The 26531-nt window shown below is 53.1% G+C and overlaps 1 protein-coding gene across 9 annotated transcripts in view; it reads right to left on the minus strand.

The window, feature by feature from the left end:
• Positions 1 to 26531, minus strand: part of ARHGEF10L (Rho guanine nucleotide exchange factor 10 like) — a 191940-nt gene that overhangs the window by 101268 nt on the left and 64141 nt on the right. For all 9 annotated transcript variants that reach the window (XM_034753125.1, XM_034753129.1, XM_034753128.1 and 6 more), the window contains 4 exons: positions 25343 to 25627; positions 24216 to 24243; positions 9899 to 9990; positions 8105 to 8188 (listed from right to left, as the gene is read on the minus strand). In XM_034753125.1, the coding sequence (XP_034609016.1) occupies positions 8105 to 8188; positions 9899 to 9990; positions 24216 to 24243; positions 25343 to 25627 (489 nt within the window). The remainder of the gene's footprint in view (positions 1 to 8104; positions 8189 to 9898; positions 9991 to 24215; positions 24244 to 25342; positions 25628 to 26531) is intronic.

The following is a 26531-nucleotide window of genomic DNA, read 5'->3' on the forward strand; positions in this document are numbered from 1 at the left end:
CCATGAGGAGCAGCCTCGGAGGCTGCACAGATCGACAGCCGATTCCCCACCAAGTCGGCAATAACTGTGAGATCACGAGACACAGCACAGGTCGGTATCAGTAGGTGGGTGGGTAGGTGGAGCGGCGCTGCCCAGCAGAGGGCGCTCCCGTGCCACAGTTGGAAGGCTTCGTTCTCTTCCTGGAATTGGACAGACAGGTGGCTAATGCGGACGCATCCCAAGCTAGAGCCTGCAGACCCAAGGCAGAGAGGTCCCCCCCGGGCCTGGCACAGTGAGAGGCGGCATTTCTCAAGAGAGATCAGGGAAGGTGGGAGAGAGGCACGTTATTATTGCTCATTTCTGTGACAGTAGTGCCCGAAGGACCCAGTCGGGATGGGGACCCCACCGTTCTCTACAAACGGTCCCTTCCCCAAAGAGATGAGGATCTAACTAAAGCAGGGCAAGGAAGGAGCATTAACCCCATTTTATAGATAGGGAGTGGAGGGCCTAGGAGATTAAGTGATTTGCCCAAGGTCACAGAGGAATCAATGTCACAGCTGGGACAGTCCCAAGCCCTGGGGAACACTGTTGGCAAAAACAGCTCCCCTAACCACAGTGTCCTCCTTCCCCCGCTTCCTATTTGTGTTTAAACCTTGTCTATTTACTACTTTCCTCCTCCTCCTCTAGCCTGGACCATGTGCTTTTCCATTTCGATTGGTCAAGCCGCCATCCATTCCCTATTCCAGCAGATCCATTTTCCGCTCGTCAGCCCAAAGGAGAGATTTCGTAACACGGAAGAGGATTTGGGGTGGGATCTTGCACATTTCTGTCACGTCTAAAATAAAAACCCAGCCCATGCGACACTGCAGGGAGTGTGCCACGCAGCCCCTTTAAACAGACTCAGGGGGAGGGATAGCTCAGTGGTTTAAGCATTGGCCTGCTGTGAGTTGCGAGTTCAATCCTTGAGGGGGCCATTTAGGGATTTGCGGATTTATTTGGGGGTTGGTCCTGCCTTGAGCAGGGGGTTGGACTAGATGACCTCTTGAGGTCCCATCCAACCCTGATATTCTATGATAACACAGTGGTGCCAGTACTATTATTCATTTCTTATTTGCATTGCAGTAGCTACCCCGAAGTCCCATCACCACCTCATCCCGCTCGGTGCTGTACAAACACAGAACCCAAGGGTGTCCCTGCCCCAACCAGCTGCTGCATCAGCCACCCCAGAGTCAGGCGATAGCAAGGTGAACCCAATTCAGAGTTTAAAAAAAAAAAAAAAAATCCATTCCCAGATGTATTCTCTCCTTGGCAAGCAAGTCGCCCGTATCCCCAACCCCCAGCTTTCTTGTGGTCCATGCTACCTCTGTTCAGTGTCTCGTGCGTTGCAGAACCACAGGAGTCTCACCTTTATTTGCACAAGAACCAGGATAGCCAAGTGAAGAAACGTGCCTGCTTTCACCGGACCCAGATGGCTTATTCCTTTACCGTAGACGCAGGTCTCTGGTGAAGGTCAGAGGTACACCTGCACCATCTCTGAACCTGCTACGGCAGAAGATGGCCAGGCCCCTGGGCCTTCCATCCCAGCTGATTCCACCGAGCCTCAACTACCAGGAACTTTCGGAACCTTTGCCCCAAGTTACCATGGCACCGCGGGGCCCGTTCCTCCTCCAAGCTCCCGCCAGCACAGGGCGGCCATATTTAAACACAGTCCTGCTCCTCTCAGTGGAGGCACAACACAAAGACGTGCAGCTTTCATTGAGCTCTTGCCTTTTTTTTTTTTTTTTTTTTTTTTTAAGACTGATCACCAGGCTGAAGGGACGGGCCTTAGAGGCCAGCCACACCCTCCTCAACTCCCTGAGCTTGGCTGACCTCCTCACTCCAATGAACTCAACAGCAACACTTCCCATCGACTCCAGTGGGGCCGGGATTTCAGCCCTGGTTTGTATTTCCTTGTTTCTGGTGGGCCCTTCCCACCTGTTGGAACAGCGAGAAAGATCCCCACAGTCCTTCCATCGTTCCTAGACTCCCAGGCCAGACGAGACCATCGTGATCCTCTAGTCTGACCGCCCGTATACCACAGCCCAGAGACCTCCCCCAACACCATTCCTAGGGCAGATCTTTTAGAAAAACATCCGATCTGGAGTTAAAAATTGTTAGTGATAGTCCCACTATGACCCTGGTACATTGGTACGTTGTTCCAATGGTTCATTACTCACACCCTTAAAAATTTACACCTTATTCCCAGTCTGAATTTGTCTAGCTTCCGCTTCCAGCCATTGGATCACGTTGGACCTTTCTCTGCTAGATTGAAGAGCCCGTTACTAAATATTTGGTTCCCCATGTAGGTGCTTACAGATTGTGATCAAGTCACCCCTTCACCTTCTCTTCGTTGAGCTAAATGGACTGAGCTCCTTGAGTCTCTCACTATCAGGCAGGTTTTCTAATCCTTTAATCATTCTCATGGTTCTTCTCTGACCCCTCTCCAATTTATCAACATCCTTCTTGAATTGTGGACACGAGAACTGGACACAGGACTCCAGCAGCGGTCGCACCAGTGCCAAATACAGAGATAAAATAGCCTCTCTGTTCCTACTCGAGATTCCTCTTCTAGATTCATAGATTCTAGGACTGGAAGGGACCTCGAGAGGTCATCGAGTCCAGTCCCCTGCCCGCATGGCAGGACCAAATACTGTCTAGACCATCCCTGATAGACATTTATCTAACCTACTCCTAAATATCTCCAGAGATGGAGATTCCACAACCTCCCTAGGCAATTTATTTCAGTGTTTAACCACCCTGACAGTTAGGAATTTTTTCCTAATGTCCAACCTAAACCTCCCTTGCTGCAGTTTAAGCCCATTGCTTCTTGTTCTATCCTTAGGGAGTAAGATGAACAAGTTTTCTCCCTCCTCCTTATGACACCCTTTTAGATACCTGAAAACTGCTATCATGTCCCCTCTCAGTCTTCTCTTTTCCAAACTAAACAAACCCAATTCTTTCAGCCTTCCTTCATAGGTCATGTTCTCAAGACCTTTAATCATTCTTGTTGCTCTTCTCTGGACCCTCTCTTGACGCATCACAGGATTGCATTTGCCCTTCTGGCCACAGCATCGCACTGGGAGCGCATGTTCAGCTGATTATCCACCACACACCACCAAAATCTCTTCCAGAGTCACTGCGTCCCGGGAGAGAGTCCCCCACTCGACGTATGGCCAACATTGTGTGTTTCTAGATGGACACATTTACACGTATACTTGCAGAAGCAGGTGACCAAACTGGCAACCCATCGGCCTTGCTCCTCTGGGCCAGAGATGGAGACCAAGGCTAACATCAGACTAGAGACCCCTGAAGTTGGCAATGCACAGCACTCTCCATAGGCTAAAATTTGGATGGGCTCCTGCTCTTCTGTCCGGTGGTAAAGCCCAGCTGCTGACAGCTGGATTTTTTCCACCATGGGAACATCCACTCCTCAAGCTAGGGAGGGACCTGCGTTCCATATCCAGGCTGGCAGGAGGAGGAGGAGATGCACTGGGAGGAATGCAGGCAGACAGGCATTTTAAACTGACAGCTAACACAGGATTCCAGTCATCAGGCTATTATTAAACAAAAAGATAAACAGCTCCCTAGAAGAGGATTTGGTTTTGGGTAACCAGTGCAACTGGCCACGGAGGAGCGAAAAAACACAATCACTGCAGCCGTCATGGAACGATTGCAAAATTAACCTGCATTTCCACCTCCTGAGCTTTCCATCAAGGGGCAAAGGAAGTGTGGATGGAGATGAAGGAGTGTTCATCATCATCATCACATGTAGGTAGCTAGGTACTGCCTACATGACAGGCAGCAGCACGTCTCAGAGCCCCGGGCAACGGACGCAGACTCACAGGGCTCTGGTGCTAAAAATAGCGTGTAGATATTCAGTCTGGGACTGGAGCCCGGGCTCTGAAGCCTAGGGAAGGGGCATGGGTTTCACAGCCTGAACTGTCTACACAGCCATTTTTAGCACCATTAGTGCAAGCCTGAATCTGGGGACTCGGGCTTGGAGATTCCCTATTGTGGGCTGCTGCTTGCCACACAGACATACTTGTAAGGTACAGGCTGTCCTTGTCCCCCGAGCTTACAGTTCAAATAGATAATAGAGACAAAAGGGGGAGGGGTAAAGGAATTATTGCCCCCTTCCCCTTTTCACAGACGGGACACTGAGGCAGGGTAAGGGTCAGGATGCTCAAAAGCACTTTGGTGCCTAAATCCCTATTTCAGGCACCTAAACTCACTCAGCCCCTAAACTGTCAGGGTAAAAGTTCCCTCAGCCCTTGTGTCTCTCTCTGCTGCCTCCCTGTGGGAGTCCGGAGGCCTATCCCCCACCTAAGCCCAGGGTGACTCCCAGCCCATGGAAGACAGGGGTTCGCCACCTAAGTAGCGTCCAAGGCTCAGTCTAGTAGGCAACCTCCTAGCCCGCCGACCAGGTTGGGCCCATTCAAAACCTGGCAGGAGGAAGAGGAGCGACTTAGGGTCATTGTGAGAGGGAGAATGTCTCTGTCATCCAGTGATTCAGGCATCCAGAGGGGAGACCCTGGGTCCTGTCCTCCTGCTCCAACCACTCCGTCGTTATTTCTCCACAGTGGGCCTGCTTCAACAGGTGAGATGGGGGGAGCCCCCATCCGAATATCTCATAGCTCCGTGGTTAGAGCTGGGAGACCCCTGTTCCAATCCTCTCTGCCCCTCTGGCAGTGAGGGCACTAATCACTGGCTTAAATTAAATAAATAAATAAAGCTTCAAATAAATAAAGCTGCAAGGTGGGTGGCACGCCCCCACTCCCAAAATGGCGTAAGATGCCCAACTCTGAAGAGAGTTCCTGGCTTCAGAATTGCTAAGCAGAAATAGGCACCTCCCTGCAGCCCAGACTTGGGAGCCTAGATCGCCAGCCCTCTGGTCAGCATCTCCCACTGACTAGCTTAGGCAGCTCCCTGACGCGCATGAACTGCAGTCAAAGGTGCCCAGCTCTCCCCCTGCGTAGGACAGAAGTGTAGGCGTCTAACTCGTGCTTTGGGAATCACCGTGATTTTTCCAGGCACCTAAAATTATGCCTGGTGACGCTCAGTGTCAAGGTCTAACTCCTTTGGAGCATTCAGCCCAAAGTGACTTGCCTGTGGTCACACACAGACTGCGGCAGAGCAGGGAATAGCCCCCAGTCTCCCAAGTCCCAGCCCACTGCCATGCTTCAGACCTCAACCAGAGCTTACCCAGCACAGAAAGTGATGGCGGGGGAGTGACTCTCCCTTGCAACGCATCCAAGAGGCTGCCAGCAGCTCGAGATGGATATTCTAGGTCCCCGAGTCAGTCTCATGAGCCCGAGATGTGATATACCGAAGATCATATTATCGATGATGTTTTCATCCTCTGGACAGATCTAAACTCCCTCAGATTTCCACCACAGCTTCAACCACCATCATCCATCCATTAAACGCTCTCTAGCACTCCCACGCCACCATCAACATGTTGGACACCATAAGCAGCTTCAACAATGGAACCCTACAGACAATTATATACAAAGAAACCCGCGGACCGCCACACCTACCTCCACAGATCCAGGAACCATCCTAGACACACCAAGAAATCGGTTATCTACAGCCAGGCCACCAAATATGCTCCAAGAGACCCCAGAATATGCTCCCAGGAGAAAGTCCAGGATATACACCTTCACACACTTAAAATCACCTTCACCAAATACAGACACACCACCAGAGAAGTAAATCACATCATGGAACAGTCCTCCCTTGGAAGAACTTGCTTCAATATGGAAATACCCCTCCACCCCCCGCGACCGCACACCTCTAGTTGTCACCTACCACCCCACAATAGAACTCATATGGGATAGCATTAAAGAATTACAACCCTTACTTGACAGGGACCATATCCTGAAAGCAATCTTTCCTGAACCCCCGCTTCTGGCCTTCAAACCACCCCCCAACCTCATCTTCAGAAGCAAGCTCCCCACAGACCCAGGCCCGCCAACTCAAAGCAGCACCAGACCCTGCCAGAAGAGAAGCAAAAACTGCAGACATCTCCACTGCTATGATGATCAACACCCCCCCACAGCACACTTTTCAAGGTCCATGGGTCCTACACATGCCTATCACAACGTGTGGTGTACCTCATCCAGTGCACTAAATGCTCCAACAACAACTATGTGGGTGAAACCAGACAATCACTACACTCTCGAAGAAACTCACACAGGAAAATGATAAAAGACAAATCACCCAGGGACAACCACTGTTCACAAAACGATCACTCCGTATCGGACCTCTCAGTCCTTGTCCTCAACGGAAGCCTGCACAGCACCTTCCAAAGACGAGCCTGGGAGTTTAAATTCATAAACTTTGCTAGACACTAAAAATCAGGGACCAAATAGAGAACCTGGATTTATAGGTTGTTACAACAATCTTTTCCCTCCCCACATAATTGGAGACATATTAACTGGCCACTTCACCTTGAAAGGTCCCTAGAAATATGTGCTAACTACTTATGCTAAACACTCGTCCCACCTTGTATTTCCTGTGATGCTCTGAGTGCCTTTCCCGGACCTGAAACTGGTCTCGCTCACCAACAGAAGATAACAGATATGACCTCACCTGCTTGTCTCCATAATAACCTGGCACCAACACACCTACAACAACACAGCAAACAAAGAGGGAGGTGCCATCAATCGAAGGGCCTGGCTACCCTGGAGAGTTTGCGGCTGTGTCATTGTAAACTCTCTAATGTAGCCGCTCTAAGCCGACGGGAGAGCGCTCTCCTGTTGGCTTAACTACTCCAGCCCCCGCGAGCGGCAGTAGCTGTGTCGGCAACAGAAGCCATATTTGGGGTCGGGAAGGAATTTTCCTCCAGGGCAGATTGGCAGAGGCCCTGGGGGTTTTTTGCCTTCCTCTGTAGCGTGGGGCACGGGTCACTTGCTGGAGGATTCTCTACACCTTGAAGTCTTTAAACCATGATTTGAGGACTTCAATGGCTCAGACAAGTTTGATACAGGAGTGGGTGGTGAGATTCTGTGGCCTGCGTTGTGCAGGAGGTCAGACTAGATGATCATTAAGGTCAGAAGGGACCATTAAGTCTATGATTTTATGAAGCTCTCCCACCGACAGCGCTGTTCACACCCACACTTACGTCGGTGTAACTTACTTGGCTGGTTTATTTTCACCCCGAGCAACAGAAGTTCTGCCGACAGGAGCTGTAGGGTAGATATGGCCTAAGAGGCCCTCGCCTACTCACACAAGCATCTCCAAATAGCCTCTTCCTTGCATCCTTTGGTCTCGAAGCCGCTGCTCACTCCCATATCCCAGGCAGCAGGAGTTTGTTAATTCAGTGCAATGAAATGCAGAGTCCCCCTTTCCCTTCCTGGTGCCCAGCCAGCCCTTTATGGCTCAGGCTGGCTGTGGGTACAGACCCAGAGCTGCTGTATTTTAAAGGCATGAAAAGCCAATTGCTTTATTCCTCCCCCTACCCAGGAATCTACCCAGAGGTAAAATCCTTAGTCACAGCAACCTACCCCTACTGCCAGCCACAAAGGGCCCCTTCCTCTGCTGTCAATCAGCAGCTCTGGAGGGGTGGACAGGAGACCGCAAGGCAGATACTCAGCATTGCTTCATCGGCATCAGGAGTTACACTAATTACCCCAGCTGGTGACCTGGCCCTTTGCTTCCAGAGAGATTCTGATTTAGCTCCGAGCAGGCTGAAAGGACCCAAGAGCAGCAGGTAATCAACAGACCAACAGTGGCTTCTAAAAGTCCAGGGTACTCCTGAAGGAGGCAGGGAAATGGCCCTCTTAGAGCAGGGGACTGGGAGTCATGACTCCTGGGTTCTATTCCCAGCTCTGCCACAGAAGCACCATGCCACCTTGGAGCAAGGCACATCGCCTCAGTTTCCCCATTTGTAAAATGGAGCTCCTCGCACCTACCCATCCCCCAACACTCATGTCAGAGCCCCAAGATCCTTGGATGGGAGGGGCTAGGAGAGAAAGGACAGAGCTGATAGAGGCAGGGGAGGAAGTAGATCAGACAGACAGCCAAGGACAGCCTGTGGGCGTGAAAGACACCTCTGCTCAGAGCAAAATTCTGGGTGGTTCCATACCGTACTGATCAGAGTCCAGATTTTCACAGGGGACGTCATCATAGATCACATCTTCCTCCAGGGCTGGGAACTCAAACCGTACGCCTGGAACGAAAAGCAACACAGGGCAAGCTGTGGAGAGGAACCTGAAGCCAGCCGAGAAGTCGCCATGAGCTTCAGCGACATCCCGCTTTGACTCCTGGCTGCCAAGTGGCAGCGTGGGCCGGGGGGCAGGGCACTAGATTGGGAGTCACCACACCCGGGCCCTATGCCTGCCTCAACCACTGACCTGGCAGCCACGTCACTTCACCTCTGGGACTGTTCTTCCTGCTTTGCCTATTTAGATGTCAACTCTGGGCCGGGATGGTCTCTCACTGGGTATCTGCACAGGGCCGATCACAAGGGATCTCTTGAGTGCAACCAGAACACAACGAGGGGGAGGGATAGCTCAGTGGTTTGAGCATTGGCCTGCTAAACCCAGGGTTGTGAGTTCAATCCTTGAGGGGACCATTTGGGGTAAAAATCTGTCTGGGGATTGGTCCTGCTTTGAGCAGGGGGTTGGACTAGATACCTCCTGAGATCTTCTCTGGAACACCCGAGATTTCAGCACCAACCTTCAGCGTGCTGCTCTCGCTGCCTTTTGTACCTCAATGGCACATGCTAGATCCTGCCCCCTCTCTCTGAAGCCTCTGCAAGGAGAGCTCAAAAATCTGTATCTGAGTTTTAGGACTCGATCCTGGCTGCTTTCTAAGGAGCGACAGGCCAGGGCTACAAGCATAGGCGTGTGCACAGGGTGTGCCCAGGCACACCCTAATGCAGGGGTGGGAAAATGGCCCCACTCTCCCGGCGCAGCAAGCCGCATCCTCTGCGCTCCCGGGCCGGAGCGCCCGGCCGAGCACAGCAAGCCGCCGGCCCCTTCCCCTATCCCCTGGAGCCATGCGTGCAGCGCTCTGGGGGCTGGGGCTGCGCGCTCCCACGGGGCAGCGTCTCTGGCTCTGCCCAGAGCAGAACATGCTGCTAGGAGCCTCATGGTAAGGGGTCCGGGACCAGGAGGGGTTGGATAAGGGGGGGGGGGGGACCCAAGGGGGGGGGGGGGGGGGGGCGGGGGGGGGGAGGGGGGGGGGGGGGGGTTGTATGGGTCGGGAGTCCCGGGGGTGTGGATAAGGGTCAGGGTAATAAGGGGACAGGTAGGGTCCTAGGGGGGCAGTCAGGGGACAAGGAGCAGGGAGGCTTAGATAGGGGGTGGGGTCCTGGGGGGCAGTTAGGGGCAGGGGTCCCAGGAGGGGGTAGTCGGGGACAAGGAGCGGGGGGGGGTTGGGGGTTTTGAGGGGGGCAGTCAGGGCAGGAAGTAGGAGGGAGTGGATGGGGGCTAGGACAGGGCTCCTGGGGTGCACCTCCTAATAAAGTGTGCTGTGCATGCCTGTGGCTACAAAGTGTACATCTCAATGCAAAGTTAGGGGGCCTTCAGCTCTGGGGGCATGGCCCAGATGAGAGCAAAATTGGGGCCAGCTGTGAAATCCAGATCTAGGCCCAAGTGCTGATCCCCAAACACCCAAAATTTGGATCGGTTCCTTGGATCAGACACTTCTCTGATTTCAACCCATCAAGCTCTCAGCACCCTATGTACGGCACGGTAACTGCACCACTGAAGTCTGGTCCCAGACACGCCCAGTGTTTAAACAGAGCCAGGATTTGGGATGGGGAAGCCGTTCCAGGGCACGCTGAAGCTGATCGAACACCACACGAGTCCCTTTGAAGGAATCCAGAGTCATTCCCATCCATCCCGTCCAGCTCAAAGAGGCGTCAGAACCCTACCTCGCCGGGTGCTCTTCCTTCTCCAGCTGCAGGTCCGAGTCCCGGTGTGGGAGCTGCCCACCACGTCCCCATTGCTGACCACCGTCAGGAACCTAGGGCGGGAAGAGCACTGTGAGTGGCCAGGCAAGCGGAACAGGCAGCCAGTTCACAGGGATGTTTGGGGGACGCTATGAGCTGTCGCTGGGCAAGTGCAGATCCACCAGCCTGAACGGCAAGGACCAGCTGTGAGCAAATGCAACGGCCACACCCGAATTGCTTGGCTGCCAACCTGGCTGCCATAGCTAAATGGCACCAAGAGAGGGTGACATGCACGGGCAAGCCGCACTAAGACACGATGGGTCTTTGTCCCCCTCTAGTGGCTGGTCCGTGTAAAAAGGTTAGCGAGTTTCCTACTGCTTCCAGCTCCTAGAGTCGCCCCGTAAACGGCAGCGATAGAGGCTCACGGCTTTTAGCTCTGAAGGTCCAAGCCCCTGAGCAGGGCTGGTTACATGTGCATCCACTTACAGACACCAGAGCTGACTCCCAGCACTGGCGCCATCCAGTTACACTGCAGGTCTCAGTCATGCCAGTTCCCAGCATGCCACCCCCACACCGCCAACATGTCCCTCTGATGTGCCCACTCGCCCACTGCTTCACTCCACTTGCCTCTCTCTCCTTCTGGTGTCTTTTTCCCCCTTGGCGGCTTTCAACCTATTTCCTCTACTCTCCCCCCCACAGGGCATCCCTTCCCAGTTCTCTGCATTGTGCTCACTACCTCCTCTCCTGGGTTACTCTCTCTCCATCTTGAGTCAGTCCTCTTCCTCTCCCACCCCCTCTTTTCAAGCTTGTTCGCTCCTTGGGGCTGGAACCTACCATCCGCCTTGATTCTTACCAGTATTGTGCTAGCTCCCAAACGCCTTAACACCAGCGCGCTTGGCGCTGCACAGACAGGTAACTGAGGCAGTTCCAGCCCCAAAGAGCTTGCGATCCAAGTGCCTCTCTTCTGAAGATCCCTCTCCAGACACAAGCAAGATTCACTGCTCAGCTCTGACACGGACTGCCCGCGTGACTCTGGGCAAATCACTTTCTTTCCGGGCCTCAGTTTCCCACCTGTGAAGTGGGGATAATACTTTCTTTCTCTGCCACTAGACAGCAAGTTCTTAGGGGCAGGGACCAGCTCCCACTACGTCTGTACAGCCCTAGGTGCACAGGCATTACTGTAATCCAAACAGACAGCACCCTCCCGATACCCAGCAGGGCTGGACAAACAGGGCTGGCGTGAACCTTCAGCCCAAACTTCAATCTAACCCTTGAGGTTGGAAGAGCTCCGTTAGTTGTGCCCCTCCTCCATTATTTTTCACGTGAGCAGGCTGCGGCACTAGGCTCCCAGGTGCCAGATGGCAGCAGAAGGGCCAAAAGACACAGAAAAAAACCTCCCCCTTGCGAGATTTCCAGTCTAACGTTCCATCCTCTTGGAGATTCTTGTAAGCAGCCAAACTGGCGTCAGCACATGATCACATCCCCTAAGCCCATCTGCCACCTGAAGCAGGCGACAGCAGGCTGTCCCAGGGATGTCCACTCATTTGCCAGACAAACCGGGCCCATCATCCAGCATGGAAGGGGTTAAGAATTTTTAAAACTCAGTGCAAGAAGCAGGGGGGGGGGGGGCTTCCATCAGTATTAGAGGGGAGGCAGGTCTGTGTCCGAGCTTTGGGAAAGGTGGGGGAGGGCTGGAGTGTGCGTGGTGGGGTGGAACAGGATGCCTGAGAGCAGCCAGCGAGATCAAAGCCACAAGGGCTGTTTCCCAGACAGCAGCTGACGGAGTGTCCTGGTGACCCCGCATCCCCCTCCCCGGGGGGCATCCTTGAAGGTCTCTGCCTCTCCCAGCCCTGCAGGAAAATGACCTAACCGGGCAGACCCGGCCATGATCTCAGACCTGGGGAGCAGGGGGTGGGTTATAAAGTCTCCAGACACAAACACATGTGCTCCTTGTGCCTTCTCCTCATGGTATTATCTGAACAGCTATTAAAGCAGCATCTGGGGCCGCTCAATAGTGCGCTGAGTGAACGCACCACCAGCCCTACAGGGAAGCCGCGATCCAGGTTCAAATCCCCATCATGGAACTAGGGAAAGAAGCAGAGTCGACATCCATCCCCTAACATCACAGAACACGGCTCACCGCAGTGCTCAGGGGAAGCTTTGCGAGCAGGAGGCTTCCAAACCTGGATGAAGGGCTAGCGTGGCCCAGCCCCACACGGGCTGGACTAACACACTAAGATCTTCGCTTTAAATCAGGAGGGTGGTGGGCAGACAGAGCTTAGGCTCAGAGCTCTGACTGTCCGCTTGGGCCTGGCTTTATTAAGTAAATGAAACGTCGGGGGAAGCGTCCGAGTCACAAGGCCAGGTCTATGCCCTGGCCTGTAGTTGGGGGGCAGGACCCACACAGAGCCGCATGGGGCAGACCCACAGCTTCCTACATTGTCCGACGGCACCAGCAATCCCACTGTCTCAACACGGCTCCCTGCAGCGAATCCAGCCCAGCCAGACTCCGACGGGAGGAGCTTTTCAGACAGCAATGGTCTCCGAGTATTTACAGTGACAGGCGGCCTTCCCCAAACCAGGTAACCATTCACTAGTCCCCCGGCATGCACAAGCCGAAAGCCCTTGGGGAGCACAGGGAAGCGAAGGTTAAAGCTCGGGCCGTCCTGGTTAGGTCAGATCAAGGTGTAACGAGCCGAGCCCCAGGTTCAGGCTTGGTCTGACCTCCTTAGTCAGTTTACAGGTGAGAAGCCAGCACTTTATCCCTTCTCCCCGCCACACACACACACACACACACACACACACACACCCCTATGCCTCCTAGCTGCCCAGAGAGCAAACCTAGACCTTCCCTCCACACACCCGGTAGCCATGCAAAATATAGGGGAAACTGAGGCACACATCAGCTCTCCACCCCACCCCATAAAAATACCACAGACCATTCCCACTTCATCACCCCCCAGGGCCTGAGCCAAATCTGGGAGGGGGTCTCCCTGCCGAGCGGGACAGGCCTTGCATTCAGCCCTCCAGTCAGGCCTTGACTCATTTGTGCCCACTTTCCAATCTGTTGGCAAAACAGGCCTGTCGGGGAGGGCTCCGTTTTCCCCAGTTTTTGGCCCCCTTGCGGGCCCGGCAACAGAGTCCCCTATTGGATGTCCGTCCCCTGAACACCAAAGGAGTACGTCCCTACCCAGCAGTGGCAGGGCCTAGCAAGGCTGCCATTACAGCTTCCTGTACCGTCAGCACGGGACTTTCCCAGCAGCCTCTGCTGCCTCCATCCTCTCTCCCTGCAGGGAACCCAGGAAGCGGCACCTGCCTCCTCACGTACCTTCAGAGCAAAGCCAAGCGTCCTGCTCTCCTTGGGAAAAGCAGGGATACAGACACTGCCGACCACGCCAGCCAGTCCAGAAATCAGACCCCTCTCTCCAGACCTGACAGGAGACCCATCACCCCGCGGCTCCCGGTTCAATCCTCCCCTGGCATCCAGAGAGCCTTCTCTTCAGCCACACGTCCACCCTCCTCTGCACTGCAGCGTGCACTGGGCCGGGGACACATGCTGGCTGTGCTGACTGGGCGAGATCCCGAAGCAGCCAACTGAGGAATATCGCGGTCTCTTCCCTTTAGCAGGCAGCATCTCCTCCACCCTCATTACATCACTCCCTGCTGCCTGCAAACTGCTGCTGAATCCAGGAGCGCCACCGCCCCGCCTCTTAACCTTCCTCCGCTCACGGCTGCCTCCTAGATGGGCTGAGGAAAGCCCGGATTGGCAGGACGAGAGAGAAGAACCCATGAACCGGATCAGAGGCCCTGTATGTCCGTCAAGAGCTGTGGAGACACCGAGAGCTGTGTGAGAAACAGCGACAGACACCAGCAGCCTGACCTGGGAGGAAACAGCCTCAGGTAGCTACTTAGTGTTCATATTGATTTTAGAATAGACAGGGTCACTGGAGACCTAGCTGCTACTCCCAGCTCTGCCACTGACCGGCTGAGTGGCCTTGGGCGAGTCCCTTCACCTACATGCCTCTGTTTCCCCTCTCCAGGTTGTGTCTGTGTTGGATATTTGAACTGCAAGCTCTTCAGTCCAGCAACTGTCTCTCATTATGCATCTGTGCCACGCCCAGCACAACAGGGCAGTGAGCTCAGAGGGGCGGCTAGATGCTACCATAGCAACAATCATTTTTTAAGCGTGTTTAACAACAACGGTCTATATTTTTAATCCTACAACAAGAACGAGGAGTACTTTCGGGGGCCCACGAAAGCTTATGCTCGAATAAATTTGTTAGTCTCTAAGGTGCCACAAATACTCCTCGTTCTTTTTGCGGATACAGACTAACACGGCTACCCCTCTGAAACCTTTAACCCTACAGGATCCACCCTTCAATCGGACATAGGTGAAGAATAAAGTCTCTAGCTGAATCTGCAGGAGAAACTTGGAGAAGCACAATGTACTGAAATGCCCTGGCCGTCCCACTCCAAACACCACAAATTGAAGCAGCTAACCTACTTAACCTTTAAACGCAGCTACCGGCTGCTCCTTTGAGCTTATAGAATAGTAGTTTTGCTTTTAGAAAGGAGACGTTTAGTCAAAGAAATTAAATGAAAAAGAATCACAACAATAAAAAGCAAATCCAGTATCACGATGTAGTGTATTAAAGCCGGTTCCCTCTGAATGCCATTAGGGGCTCAGGATTAAACGGTTATCTGCCCACCATAAGTGGAAGCAGCCTGCTAACATCTCTAACTCTCTGTTAGAAATCCCCTTTTTAATTTTTTTTGCTATTCATAAAGGAGCTTGTCGTCTGCAAAGCTACATCCAGGCAGGTCCTAACTGTCCTTGCGTCCCTCAAACAGAATCCCAGCTCTGAGCACCCCGGCACGCTGAGCGCGCTCAGATCTGAAGCGAACTCTTGCAATTCAGACCCAGAACTAACATGCGGGAGTGAACAGTCCAAGAAAACAGCCTCCAATCTAACTTGGGTCTGAGCCCGTGAGCCACGCCCACATGCACCTGCATAAGCTTCCTTCAAAATGCTCATATCTCCTCTAGCCTCCGCCACCAAAACCTCCTGGTCCATCACCCATCCTCACAGGCACTGGGCCAGGCATCGCGGCGGGAAAGCACTCGAAATGCAGGTGTTTAATAGCAGGGAGAACTGCGAGGGAATGATGCCAGGAGAGACCTAGAGGTGGAGGGGAAGGGGAGTTGCTCAGATGGCCTGTGGGTAGGCAAACACTGGAACCGAGCTGGCTTCTAACACCAGCAACCAGTCCAGGTTCTGCAGAGAAAAATTCACCGGGCTTCCCTGACCGCCTTCCCAGCAGCACGACCGGATGGGCAAGCAGATCACGCTGCCACAGTCCCCATGCTCTGCCTGTTGAGGACTTCCCCAGCTCTTGCAACCAGCCCCAAGCTATCCAGTGACAGAACGTCCCACCCCTGCGTCATTCTAGTCACCAGAGTCAAGGCTTCCCTTGCTCCTGCCTGCATCTAGCCAGCCATACCAAACGGGGTTGTGTGCCCAACTAAAGCCACGCACACTCTCACCTTTCAGGCTTCATCTAATAGCCCAACACCTGCCTTGCATGGATACACGCCCACGCACATATGACTCAGGTCATTCTCTGAGAACAGGCCATGCCAGGATCTCCACACATGGAGGTTGCTGTAACACCGGAACATCAGTGCATGTTAGCGACTTGCATCCAGAACGTACGTGCGAGGGCGCACCGGCCCCGAGACCAGACAGCCGGGGATTTCAGTGTCTCCGGACAGGTTTCACAGCCATCAAATTAGCTGGGATCCAGAGAAACATTCCCTATCGCCTCCCAAGACTTTTTGGGGTGCCCAGATGGCAGGAGGAGAAATGCGTTCGCAATGCCTCTAGGAAACGTTTCGCCTCGCGTCCATCAGAGGAGCTTAGCGGCTTTGCAGAAATTTAGTATAGGCTTGGAGCAGCTCTTGGAGACATCAGGATTCTTATCCCCATTGTACAGATGGGAAGCTGCGGTAGCAAGGTTACAGGCCTGTCCTTCAGGGGTGCTCAGACCCATGGCTCCCCTCAACCAGAGCGGAGAGCTCAGCACTTCGGAAAATTCAGACTGAAGCGACTGGCCCAACATCACGCCGGGAACCAAAAGCACCATGGGCGGGAAGACAGGAGTCCTGACTCCTTGCCCCTGAACTGCCCTGCCGTGCAAACACACAGGGCCAGATTCACCACTGCCCTGCACCTTTCCCACCAGAGCAAAGCAGGTGTGAAACGCTGCCGTTTCGGAGCCAGGAGCGTTTTACTCTGGGGTAAATGACAACGTGAAGTGCAGGGACGTGGTAAATTGGGGCCCAAGGAAAGAAAATATAGGCAGGCATGAAGTGCTCAGTGATTATTGCCTAAAGTGTTCTCCCAACCCTTCTGCTCCCCCTCCCCGCCCCCAATACCACCCAGTGTCTCCGAGAGCTCCCACTGGTTCTGAGCTACCTCTTCCCAGCTGCCAGCAACGAGTCCCCTGTCCATTTTCTCAGCACTTCCCGCTTTTCGCTGCAGTGGCAGAGGCTCAAAGGGTAAAGCTGCCCCCTGTCCAGGTTTTCCAAGGATGATCCCTTGTTCGAGGTAGCTGCCCTGGTAAATCAGTCAGGACGCGCAGCGCGCACTGCCAGCTGGCCAGTTTTATGGGACCATCCCAGTTTTTTGTACCTCAGCGGTGGCCACCCTGTTAGTGAGGTGGGGAACCTGGAACGGCGGCTGCCAGCAGCGCAGGAAGGAAGGACGGAACAACTGATGCTATTAAAACACCACAAACAAAGCCCACAAGCCATCTGTGTTTAATTGACTTCAGCCTCATGTCATGCGTTAGTTACACGCCGATGACAACGCAAATATAGACCTGGCTCTTAGCACTGGTGGAGGCCACATCCAGGGAAACGGGTTCTGCTACACACACCCCTCAGCACAGTGTTGATGGTACCCTTCCCTCTAGTAGCTGGTATACTGCAGGATAATAGCCTACAACTACTAACCACTAATCGACTTATTCCTTCAGCTGCAGCAGTAGAGGTCCAGGATAGAGTGCTGAAGTTCCTAGGTTAGAAACCTACTCGGGGGGGGTGTCATTACATATGCTCTGAATTCTAGGCAAACACGATGCATGACAGAACAGCATATTAAAGGACTAAAGCTTCACCAAACGGTCTTTTAATGGGTGAAAAAATTGGATTTTTGAGTAAACTGAATATTTTGTGAAAAGTATTTTCTACAGAAATTTTTGATGTTTCATTGAAAAATATCAAATGCCCAAAACCAGAGACTTTTGGCCAAAAAACAAAATATTTCAAGCCTGAAACGTCTCATGGAAGTTATAGTTCCGATGCCTCCTGCCTTCGTTCTCTATGGCCAGCCTTCCCAGCTGGACTTCATCTCCCATCATGCACCACAGCCACAGGGCACTGCATCCTGTCACCATGAAGTGAGGCTGGTGCATCATGGGGCATGTAGTCCAAACAAAGAGGCAAGCCGCTGGAGGATAATGAAAGCATAGTGCACCCAAACTACAACTCTGATGGGGCACTGTGGCAGGATTTCCCGATCAAAATGTTTTGAATTTCAGCCAAAGTAGTTCAGTTAATTTTTTGCCCAAAACTCAAATTTTCCAGCTCTACTGAAAGCATTTCCCAAATCGCTTGGTTATGAAACAGGCAGAGGGGAGCCTGAGTTATGTATAGTCCACATGCAAAGAGCAAACTGTTCCAGTCTAAAGGGATTTATTCTCAACAAGAAAGAACAAACAAAGTACTAGGTGTATCCATCTTTCTAAATAAGGCTGTAATCTCCTCTAGAACACCAAGAAGCTAACTGTTCCCGTCTCCGTATGGAGTTTAAAATTAAAACATTAACAGTTTGCCCTCAGATAGAACCTTTAGCCAGAGGATCTCAAAGCACTTTTAAAAAAGCAGGTCAGCGTGATCCCCATTGTACAGATGGGGAAAGTCAGGCACAGAGCAGGGAAGTGACACACTGCGAGCCAGGAATAGGACATGGGCTTCCCGGACTCATAGCCCCGTGCTCTCGACCACAGCGAGCCAGCAAACAAAGACCCTATACAAGAAAATACAGAAGGAACAAGGGGGGGGAAAAAAAATCGCTCCCCAATTCTTCTGTGCATATGAATGACATAGGCCAAGACGGAGCGGATCTCAGGCTGCCTGAATGGAGGATGAGAATTGCAGATGGTTCTGGTGCCCCTCTGAACCCAGTTCAGCCTTGAAACCTTTGTTGTCACATGCAAGAGGCACTACCTGTGACTTAGGGTAGGTCTACACTGCAATTAAACACCGTGGTTGGCCTGCACCAGCTGACGTGGGCTTGTGGGGCTGTCAAATTGTGGTGTAGACACTTGGGGGAGGGTCCCAGAGCCCAGAATCCAGCCTGACCCTCTACACCACAATTTTACAGCCCTGCAGCCCGACCCCAGCGAGCGTGAGTCAGCCGACCCAGGCCAGCCGCGGGTGTTTAACTGCAGTGTAGACATACCTTTAGAGGCGAAGGGGTTAATACATTCTTGTTTTAACACACACACACCCCTTGCCCAGTACAATCCAGCTGACCACATTTATGCGTGTCCCCGCAAGAGTAAAACAATGCGTTACCAACCCAGGGCCTGCTGCTTCGCCAGGGATGGGTGAACCCAGCCTCAGTTGGGTGGTTTTGGGCAGAGCCTGCGATAGGGGAGGCTCAAATCTGCAGCAGACTCTCCCAGCGGCAAATGCCTCCCTGAGATGGTAGATTTTGCAGCTGGGATTCAAAATGATGCCAGCCCAGAGATCAGATAATGGCATGACCCAACCACAGAAATGGGAGGTAGGATGAAGAGAGAAAGAGCCAGACACTCTCAGACAGGGTTGCACAATCTACTCCTGGGGTGGATGTAACAGAAGCACCCAGCGGAGCTCTGCCTAACTCCGCTCCCATGCAGGGAAAAAGTCATATCCCCAAATCACTGGAATCCCCGCTCGAGTCTCTCCTGTCAATTTCTCTGTCAATTTCAGCCTGGGGGGTCTAAACGCCTGGATTACCACAGACCAGTGGGCTGGGTTTATGCAGCAGGAATGGGGTTCAAACAGCCTTGACAACCCAAGCAGGAGGGAACTGAGGATAAAGGTCACAAGCAGACAGACCCACTCCCAGGAGTGCAGGCCGAAGAGAAGGGGGTGGGGGGGGGGGGTAACACTTGTAAGGAAAGGTGGGGCCCAGCCCACACACAGGGCATTTCTAAATAGAGCTTACAGGCCATTTCTAGCCCAAATTTAGATTTAGCAAGCAAGCGTCAAGCTGAACATAAAGCCTGTAGGAATTTATCCAGGAACTGTATATGCCAATAGAAAAGTTTAACCAGCAAACATTCCTGTGTTTGCAATGCAAACATTGCAAAACACTATTTCCCTGGGGGAGGTGAGCTAAGGGACGTGGGAGATGAAATGAGGTGGGGGGGAGAATTGCTTTAATGTTTGTTAGCAGCTAATATGTATCTCAGAGAATGGAGCAGTTATTCGGATCGTGGGAATCTTAGTGTGGGTGAAAGTACCAAGGACAATTTGATGGGCCCTTATCAGCACCAACAGACATACACACAAACCGGAGAAGGAAACTAACTAGTCTGTTCATACACACAGGGTAGATGGCCAAGTGGGTCAAACACTGGGTTGAGACTCAGTAGAGCTGGGCTCAATTCCTGCTCTGCCACAGACTCCATGTGTGACCCTGGGCAAGTCACTTAACTTTGCTGGGCCTCAGTTCCCACCTATACAGTGGAGAGCCTAATCCTTCCTTTCTCTCGGCCATGTCTATTTACAGTGGAAGCTCTCTGGGGAACAGACTGTCTCTTGCTGTGCGTGTATAGCACCAAGGGGCCCTGACCTCAGCTGAGGCCTCTAGCTTCTAACAATGAATATGAATAATTTGTCCCAGCCATACAGAATGCAAGAATGGTGAACAGACAGTGTAACTGGAGAAGAGTGAAGATTTAAAAACATCTCCGTGCCGATTGCTACAGGGTTCTTTGGAGCAAGGACAGGAAGCCTGGAGAGCCTGCAAAGAGAACGTTTAGTAGCCTTTAAAATGTTTGCTAAGGGGTCGCTTGAGATGAAGCTAAAGGCCTAGGGAGCTCTCGTGGGAGGGAGATGTAAGTGCTAGGATTAGAAATTGGAAACACCTTGTAAGACTGTGGGGAGAAAGCCCTGAAATATTTACCATAAGGTACTAGCTGAGTCATAACACCAGGCACAGACCTGGGACTCCCCCTGCTCTCAGAAGGCAAACTGCCTCACGAAGCAACATCCACACCCAGAGCAACCCCCTGCCTCCCTTACCTGGCCAGGAAGGTACTACGTAAGCACCTGTAGGCAAAGCTACTGGAGTGATCCATACAGACCCCAAGGCAAAACCCACAAAGGCTGCCTTTGTTGCAAGCAGGGGCACAAGCTCATCCCTCCCACAGATTCAGCTCCTTTTGGTGCCTCCTAGCTCACCTGAATTATCACCTTGGGAGAGGGTGGGGTGGAGCTGTGGGCATGTGAAACAAGCCAGCTATTCGCAGCTGGGGAGAAGGCCGGCTGAGTATCATGTTAACCCCACAGGTGCTGAATTAGGGGGACAAGTCAAAGCCGTGCTGGATACCTTCTCAGTGAGGAAATCTCAGTGCTCTAGAGTATTATTCATTCTTTGTATTACCATAACACCTAGGAGCCTGAGTCACTGCCCAGGACCCCACCGTGCTAGGTACTGTACAAACAGAGAACAAAAAGACAGGTCCCGCCCCAAACAGCTGGCCACCCTGGAGAGACAAGTCACCTGAACTATAGTACTGATCTTGATGAGCGAGGGATCCACAGAAGCAAAATTCAGAACCTGATCCACCCTGGGAACACTGCAATCCCAAAGCTCAGGGTTGCTCAGATCTGGAGGTGGGGGAATGTGTGATTTGTCCCAATTCAGAGATAGGGGCAGGCTGTCTGGGAACTCTTTTTGTTCTGTGTTTGTACAGCACCTGGGGTATTGATCCCTGTCTGGGGCTCCCAGAGGCTGCCCGTAATAAATAATACTGATTCTGATTCCAATCCAGATTTGGACTCACCCACAAAATAAATACATGGGGCAGGAGGATGTTGGATTTGGGGGATTGGGATGAACTATTGCTGAGTGAGGGTTAAATGCCCAGACAGACAGGAGAAGAGGGGGATAAAACATCTGCTTCTGAGCCAGTTCAGGTGATCTTGTGGCGAAGGGACTATGCTGGGACTCAGAAGAGCTGGGGGTCAATTCCCAGCTCTGCCACAGACTCCCTGGGTGGCCTTGGGCCAGTCACTTAGGGCTTGTCTACATGAACAATTAATTCACAGCAGGATGGGGTGTGAATTCACCCTCCCCCGGCCTACCATGGACTAACTGTCCCAGTGGACCCTGCTGACGTGCACTAACTCTTCAGCAGTGCGCTTTGATCTTGTCCCCTTTCGAAGAGGATTAGCATGAGATAGATGCACATCCCATCTTGCCACAAATGAATTGTTCGTGCAGACGAGCCCTTGATCTCTCTGTGCCTCCATTTCCCATTTGTAATAATTCTTCCTCCCTGTCTTTATCTGTCTGGGCCATGGACTATGCAGCTGTGCAGTGCCCAGCACAACGGGGCCCTGACCTACATCTCTCCTGGCTCATAAAGTAATAATAATAAAATGTGTAGCAATAATCCTGTTCTGCTACCACCAGGATGAATCCCTGGGCAATCAGAGCCCTCCCTTTCCCCATGCCCGTTACTCCACCAGCCCTACAGAGCCCGTGATGTCAATAACACAGTTTACAGCTGCTCGCTGAGCAACCGCTGTGGATTCTTGGGCCCTGACGCAAGGCCTGGAGTCGAGCAACAATGTGACATGTGATCTGACTGCTAAGTGCCAGGCAAGCAAACTGCCCCAGCCCCTCTGGGACAGTAAGCACGGCTCCTCCAGCCAGTGCATGAGCTCGAAAGCTCGGGGTGCTGGCCTGCCTGCTATCGCGCACTCTGCAGGGTTAACGGCTTTCAATCAGCCTGACTGATGCTGAGGTGGGAGGGAGGACAGGGAAAGCCGGGGGCGTATGGACAGGCCAGCTCTCTGCACTCGTTAGGGGCTATGTCCAGTCCTGCTAAGGCAGGAGGTCCCCAGGGCCAAGTACAACCCCTCAACGCCCTGACGCCCCTCAACCTGAGAAACCGGGGTGCCCGTCCTAAAGTGAGGAAGGCACAATGGGGACCAGGGGAGCTGTGCCCACTCCCCCATCGCCCCAGCAACCCCACCCTCACCCCCACCCCATGGACCAGACTGCGAGGAGAGTGGGCTCAAGGACTACGGCAGTGAGTGGGACGCCTCTCCTGTGGGGAGATGGGGTGGAGGGGGATTTGACTGGGTGAAGGATGCTCCCCAAGGCAGACGCCCTCTGCCACCTGCCTGTCAATTTCACTTGCTCCGCTGGCGGAGGGGGGATCAGGTGGCCACTCTGGTGAGGTTCCAGAACTCAGGCCAAAGCACTGGGCAGGGTCGAAGGAGCTGGCACATCCCCACGGTCAGGGGCAGACGGTCACAGGGCTCTCCCTGGGAATGCAAGCCAGAGGCAGAGCCGGCGAACGGCACGTCTCGGGGGGGCAGCCAGTTCTGTGAGCCCTGGAGCCGCAAGGCCGTAAATACCTCAGTACAGTTATGAATCATTCAGACTTCTGGCAATCTGCCTGGGTAGCCCTCCGAGTCACAAAGTGGCCAGTCCTTAGCAGGACCAATCCCCACTCCTTACAGACATTCCCTGGGGGCAGAACCCACTCGCTCTTCCATTCCCAGCAGACCCCAGGCCCCTGCCCTCTCTGCCATACACCCTGGACACCGCTCCACTGTGGTTTCAACCCGTTGTAGCTGGCATAAGTCGGAGCAGCCCGCTGGTTGCTCAAGCCCAGCCCAGAGCTGCAGGATCAGGGCAGCACACAGGTAGGGTGACCAGATGTCCCGATTTTATAGGGACAGTTCCGATTTTTGGGTCTTTTTCTTATATAGGCTCCTATTACCCCCCACCCCCTGTCCCGATTTTTCACACTTGCTGTCTGGTCACTCTGTGCACAGGGGTGAACTTTAAAGCATTTGTGCACGCACACGCACCAGAACTGCACCGTAGCCACAGCCCAGGAGCTGGCGCAAAGTCTTACGGGGAACACAAGAGGGCTGGATCCATTCATCACGAGACAGCACAGACAGGGAGTGGGGAACAAGAGGAGAAAGGAAGGGAGAAAACCGCAGACATTTTCCAAGTCCAGGAAGTTGGGATGTCTTAACATGCTTCTGGCCAGCAGTGGGCGATGCCCTCTGACTGGCCCCAGCCATTTTGAGTAGTAAAACCGCCTGCCCTGACGGGAGTGCCTGGCAAGCTGGGACCTGTCCTTTGAGCCTCACCTCTGTGTGAAAGGCGAGGGCAGCCGACCGAGTTGCGCTGCAGAAATCCACGGGCTGTGCTTTGGCCACACCTGGCATTCCCCCAAACCTCCCAGGCCTCACACGCCCTGTAGGCTCAGCTGCCCTGAAAGCTCCATTGTGTTCACTAAACCACAGACCCAAGCAAACCCAGTCACTGGGGAGCAGGAGAATCACTTGATAGCCCCGGGCCCTGGGATCTTTTTGCACATCACAGTGATATCCTGAAGCAGGGAGAAGAGCTGCTGGGGAGGGAGAAATGACAGCATGTCAGGGAAACTGAGGCACAGAGAAGCGAAGCAATGTTCTAATCACGGAGAGTGAGTCAGTGGCAGAGGCAGGAATAGACCCCAGGACTCCTGACCCGCAGCCTTCAGAGCAAAGCAGTAGGCACAATTCCTGCCTGAGACCCTGCCCTGCAAGCCCTTATACACGGGCTTAACTTTGAGCACGTGAATCACCCCATCAGCTGCAGTGGTTAGGGGCTGTTGCCACATTGACTTCAGTGTGATTACTCGCACACTTAATGTGAAGCCCGTGAGCAAATGTTTGCGGGATCAGGCCCCCACCTGTGAGCAAGCAAGGAGGAAAAGCAGCTGCACGCCAGACTGGACTTGGACTTTACGGTCACTGGAGAGCAAGAGGTAGCATGTAACAAGACAGGCTTTTGTCTCTCCATTGCCAGCAAAGCATCTTGGGTTCTATTAACAATTTGCATTCTCATCCCCTACCTCACACCCCTCGGATTCCCCCGTCCGATATAACCCAACAAGCACCCAAGGGTTTGGGGTGGTTTTTTTAATAAAATCTAGACTCACTTACTCTGTCTGTAGCTTTGTGTCAAGCGGATCTGTCAAAAACAAAAGCAGAAGGAAACCAAGTCGGTATCTTAGAGTACGTTAACCCAAGCACAGCAAGAATCAGAGCTGACAAGACCACAGGAATTGTCCTGTTGGATCACAGCACGGGTCCATGCTGCTCAGTTGCCTGTCTCTGAGAGTGGCTATCATCAGCTACTTCAGAGGAAGGTGCAGGAAACCCAGTAGTGGACAATTAAGGGACAACCTGGTCTTAGAAGAAGTTCCTTCCTGACCCCCATTAAGTAGGGTTTTTGCTTATGCCCTGAAGCATGAGGGTTTATATCAGCATGTCTGGTTTACAAGCAGAACATACCCTCCGTGCTGGACCATATTAGCAGCACCAAGAGGCTCCCACTCACGCTGACTTCGTTTTCAAGCCTTCTGTGATGTGCTCAATCTAGTGCCAAGCGAGTGTGAAACATGTTTCAGGGAGACTTTTCAAGTTTGGGTGAATGAGCGTTCTGTTCCACTGAAATTGACAGTCCCCGAGCCAGCTCTCAGGAAGGGCTTGGTCTTTGGCCAGCATGTATGCCCTACAGTAGGATGTCTCAGGGATGAGACTGAAAAAAAAAAATGTTTCCCCTCATACTCTAAACAGAATTTGAGGGCAATGGTAGAGTTCCATGACTTGAAAAGCAAGAGGCGGGCGGGCGAGGCTTTGGGTCAAGATTGAGGGGCACTGGCCAGGGCGGGGGGGGCCAGGACTGGAATAGTGGGGGAGGGGAGTGGCTGGTTTCGATCGAGGGGCATCGGCAGAGCCTGGCAGTACAAAACAGGGCGGCCCTGATTCTCTATTGTCCTGCACTTCGTTAGTCATTACACCACTGCAAAGGGATCGCGGACCGGGTGTCGATCCCTGCCAGGTCAGGAGGGTAGCTTGTGAAATTCACGTTGCACTGGGGTGCGTGACTGCCAGCGGGGCAGGGCAACGGAGACCCAGGACCTGGTTCTTACCCATTCCTTCTGCAGCTCTGTAATGGGGCCAGTAGGCTGAGCATGTCCCATTGCAACCCTGAGTCTTGCAAAGACCCCTGAGAGATGCTGGGCGTGAAGCATCCTGCGTTAACACGAGCTGAAAGCCCTACTTACCAGCGCTGGTGCGCGATCCAGAATCGGTCAGCTGTGCCTGCCCTGCAGGGGGCGCTCCATCCTTCTCCTGCTGGGCTGACGAGTGGGTCTCAGCAGCCATTCCTGATCTACGCCTCCTGGGCGGGGCCTGCAGGGCCACTCCGACGCTGGGTTCGGTGCTAGCGCTGCTGACCCCGGCTGTGGAATCCTCTTCCTCCTCTTCACTGTCGTCGAAATCAAACGCTTCCCCTAGCTCCTCCTCCCCCTCGGTCGAGGTCTCCAGGGCCCCCGGCACTAGCCCGTCTCCTGCCAGAAGATGTAACAATTAGGTGGATCAGTGGACTTTGGATGAGGGGGGGAAGGAAAACATGACAACTCTAAGCAGCCAGATCACAGATGAAAGGCAGGACCCTTTTCCCCTCGGAACGCCAATGCAGTGTGGTCTATGTGGTCAATTTGCTACTGCTTTCATCCCCATGCTAACAGTGTGGCTCTGTCCCCCTCCACTGGCCGTACCAGGTATTACAGGTGTATAAATCTGCTACTGTCTCCATGCTAATAATATCACTGAGCCCTATCCATCAGTAGATCGCAAAGTGCTTTACAAAGGAGGTCAGTATCTTTATCCTCACTTTATAGATAGGGAAACTGAGGCACAGAGAGGGGAAGTGACTTGTCCAAGGTCTCCCAGCAGCAGAGCTGGGAATAAAACCCAGATCTTCCAAGTCCCACTCTAGTGCCCTGTCCACTACGCTATGCTATCTCCCCTGGACCTCACCCTCTAGCTCAAACAAGAGAGGCTCATGCATTCAGACATTCAACCCCTGCAGATGTCCCAGCCAGGAGCATCATCTCTCCTACTCATCAAGGTCTCAAGCAACCGGTTATTTCGATCCTCCCGTGGACCAGGGAAAGCACCATTGGGTATCTCCAGCAGGACTGGGATCCCCCCTTCCTCCCTCCATTATAGCACCCAAAGCATTGTCCTGGTTTCAATCAGACTCCCCCCAACGCCCCCGCAGCAGTACAGCCACCAGTCACTAGCAGCGAGGACAGGTCACGCTCAGGTGGGCTCACCTGTACTGAGTGCAACGGGTGCCATGCCCTGCCCCTAAACGCTTTCCCCTGGAGTGTCCTAGTGCAATGGAAACAAAACCACAGCGCCACCACTTCTCCAGCACAGCTCAGCCTGGCAGAGGCATGGGGTGAG

This window comes from Trachemys scripta, chromosome 19, assembly GCF_013100865.1.
Source record: "Trachemys scripta elegans isolate TJP31775 chromosome 19, CAS_Tse_1.0, whole genome shotgun sequence".
NCBI classification, from domain to species: Eukaryota; Metazoa; Chordata; order Testudines; family Emydidae; genus Trachemys; species Trachemys scripta.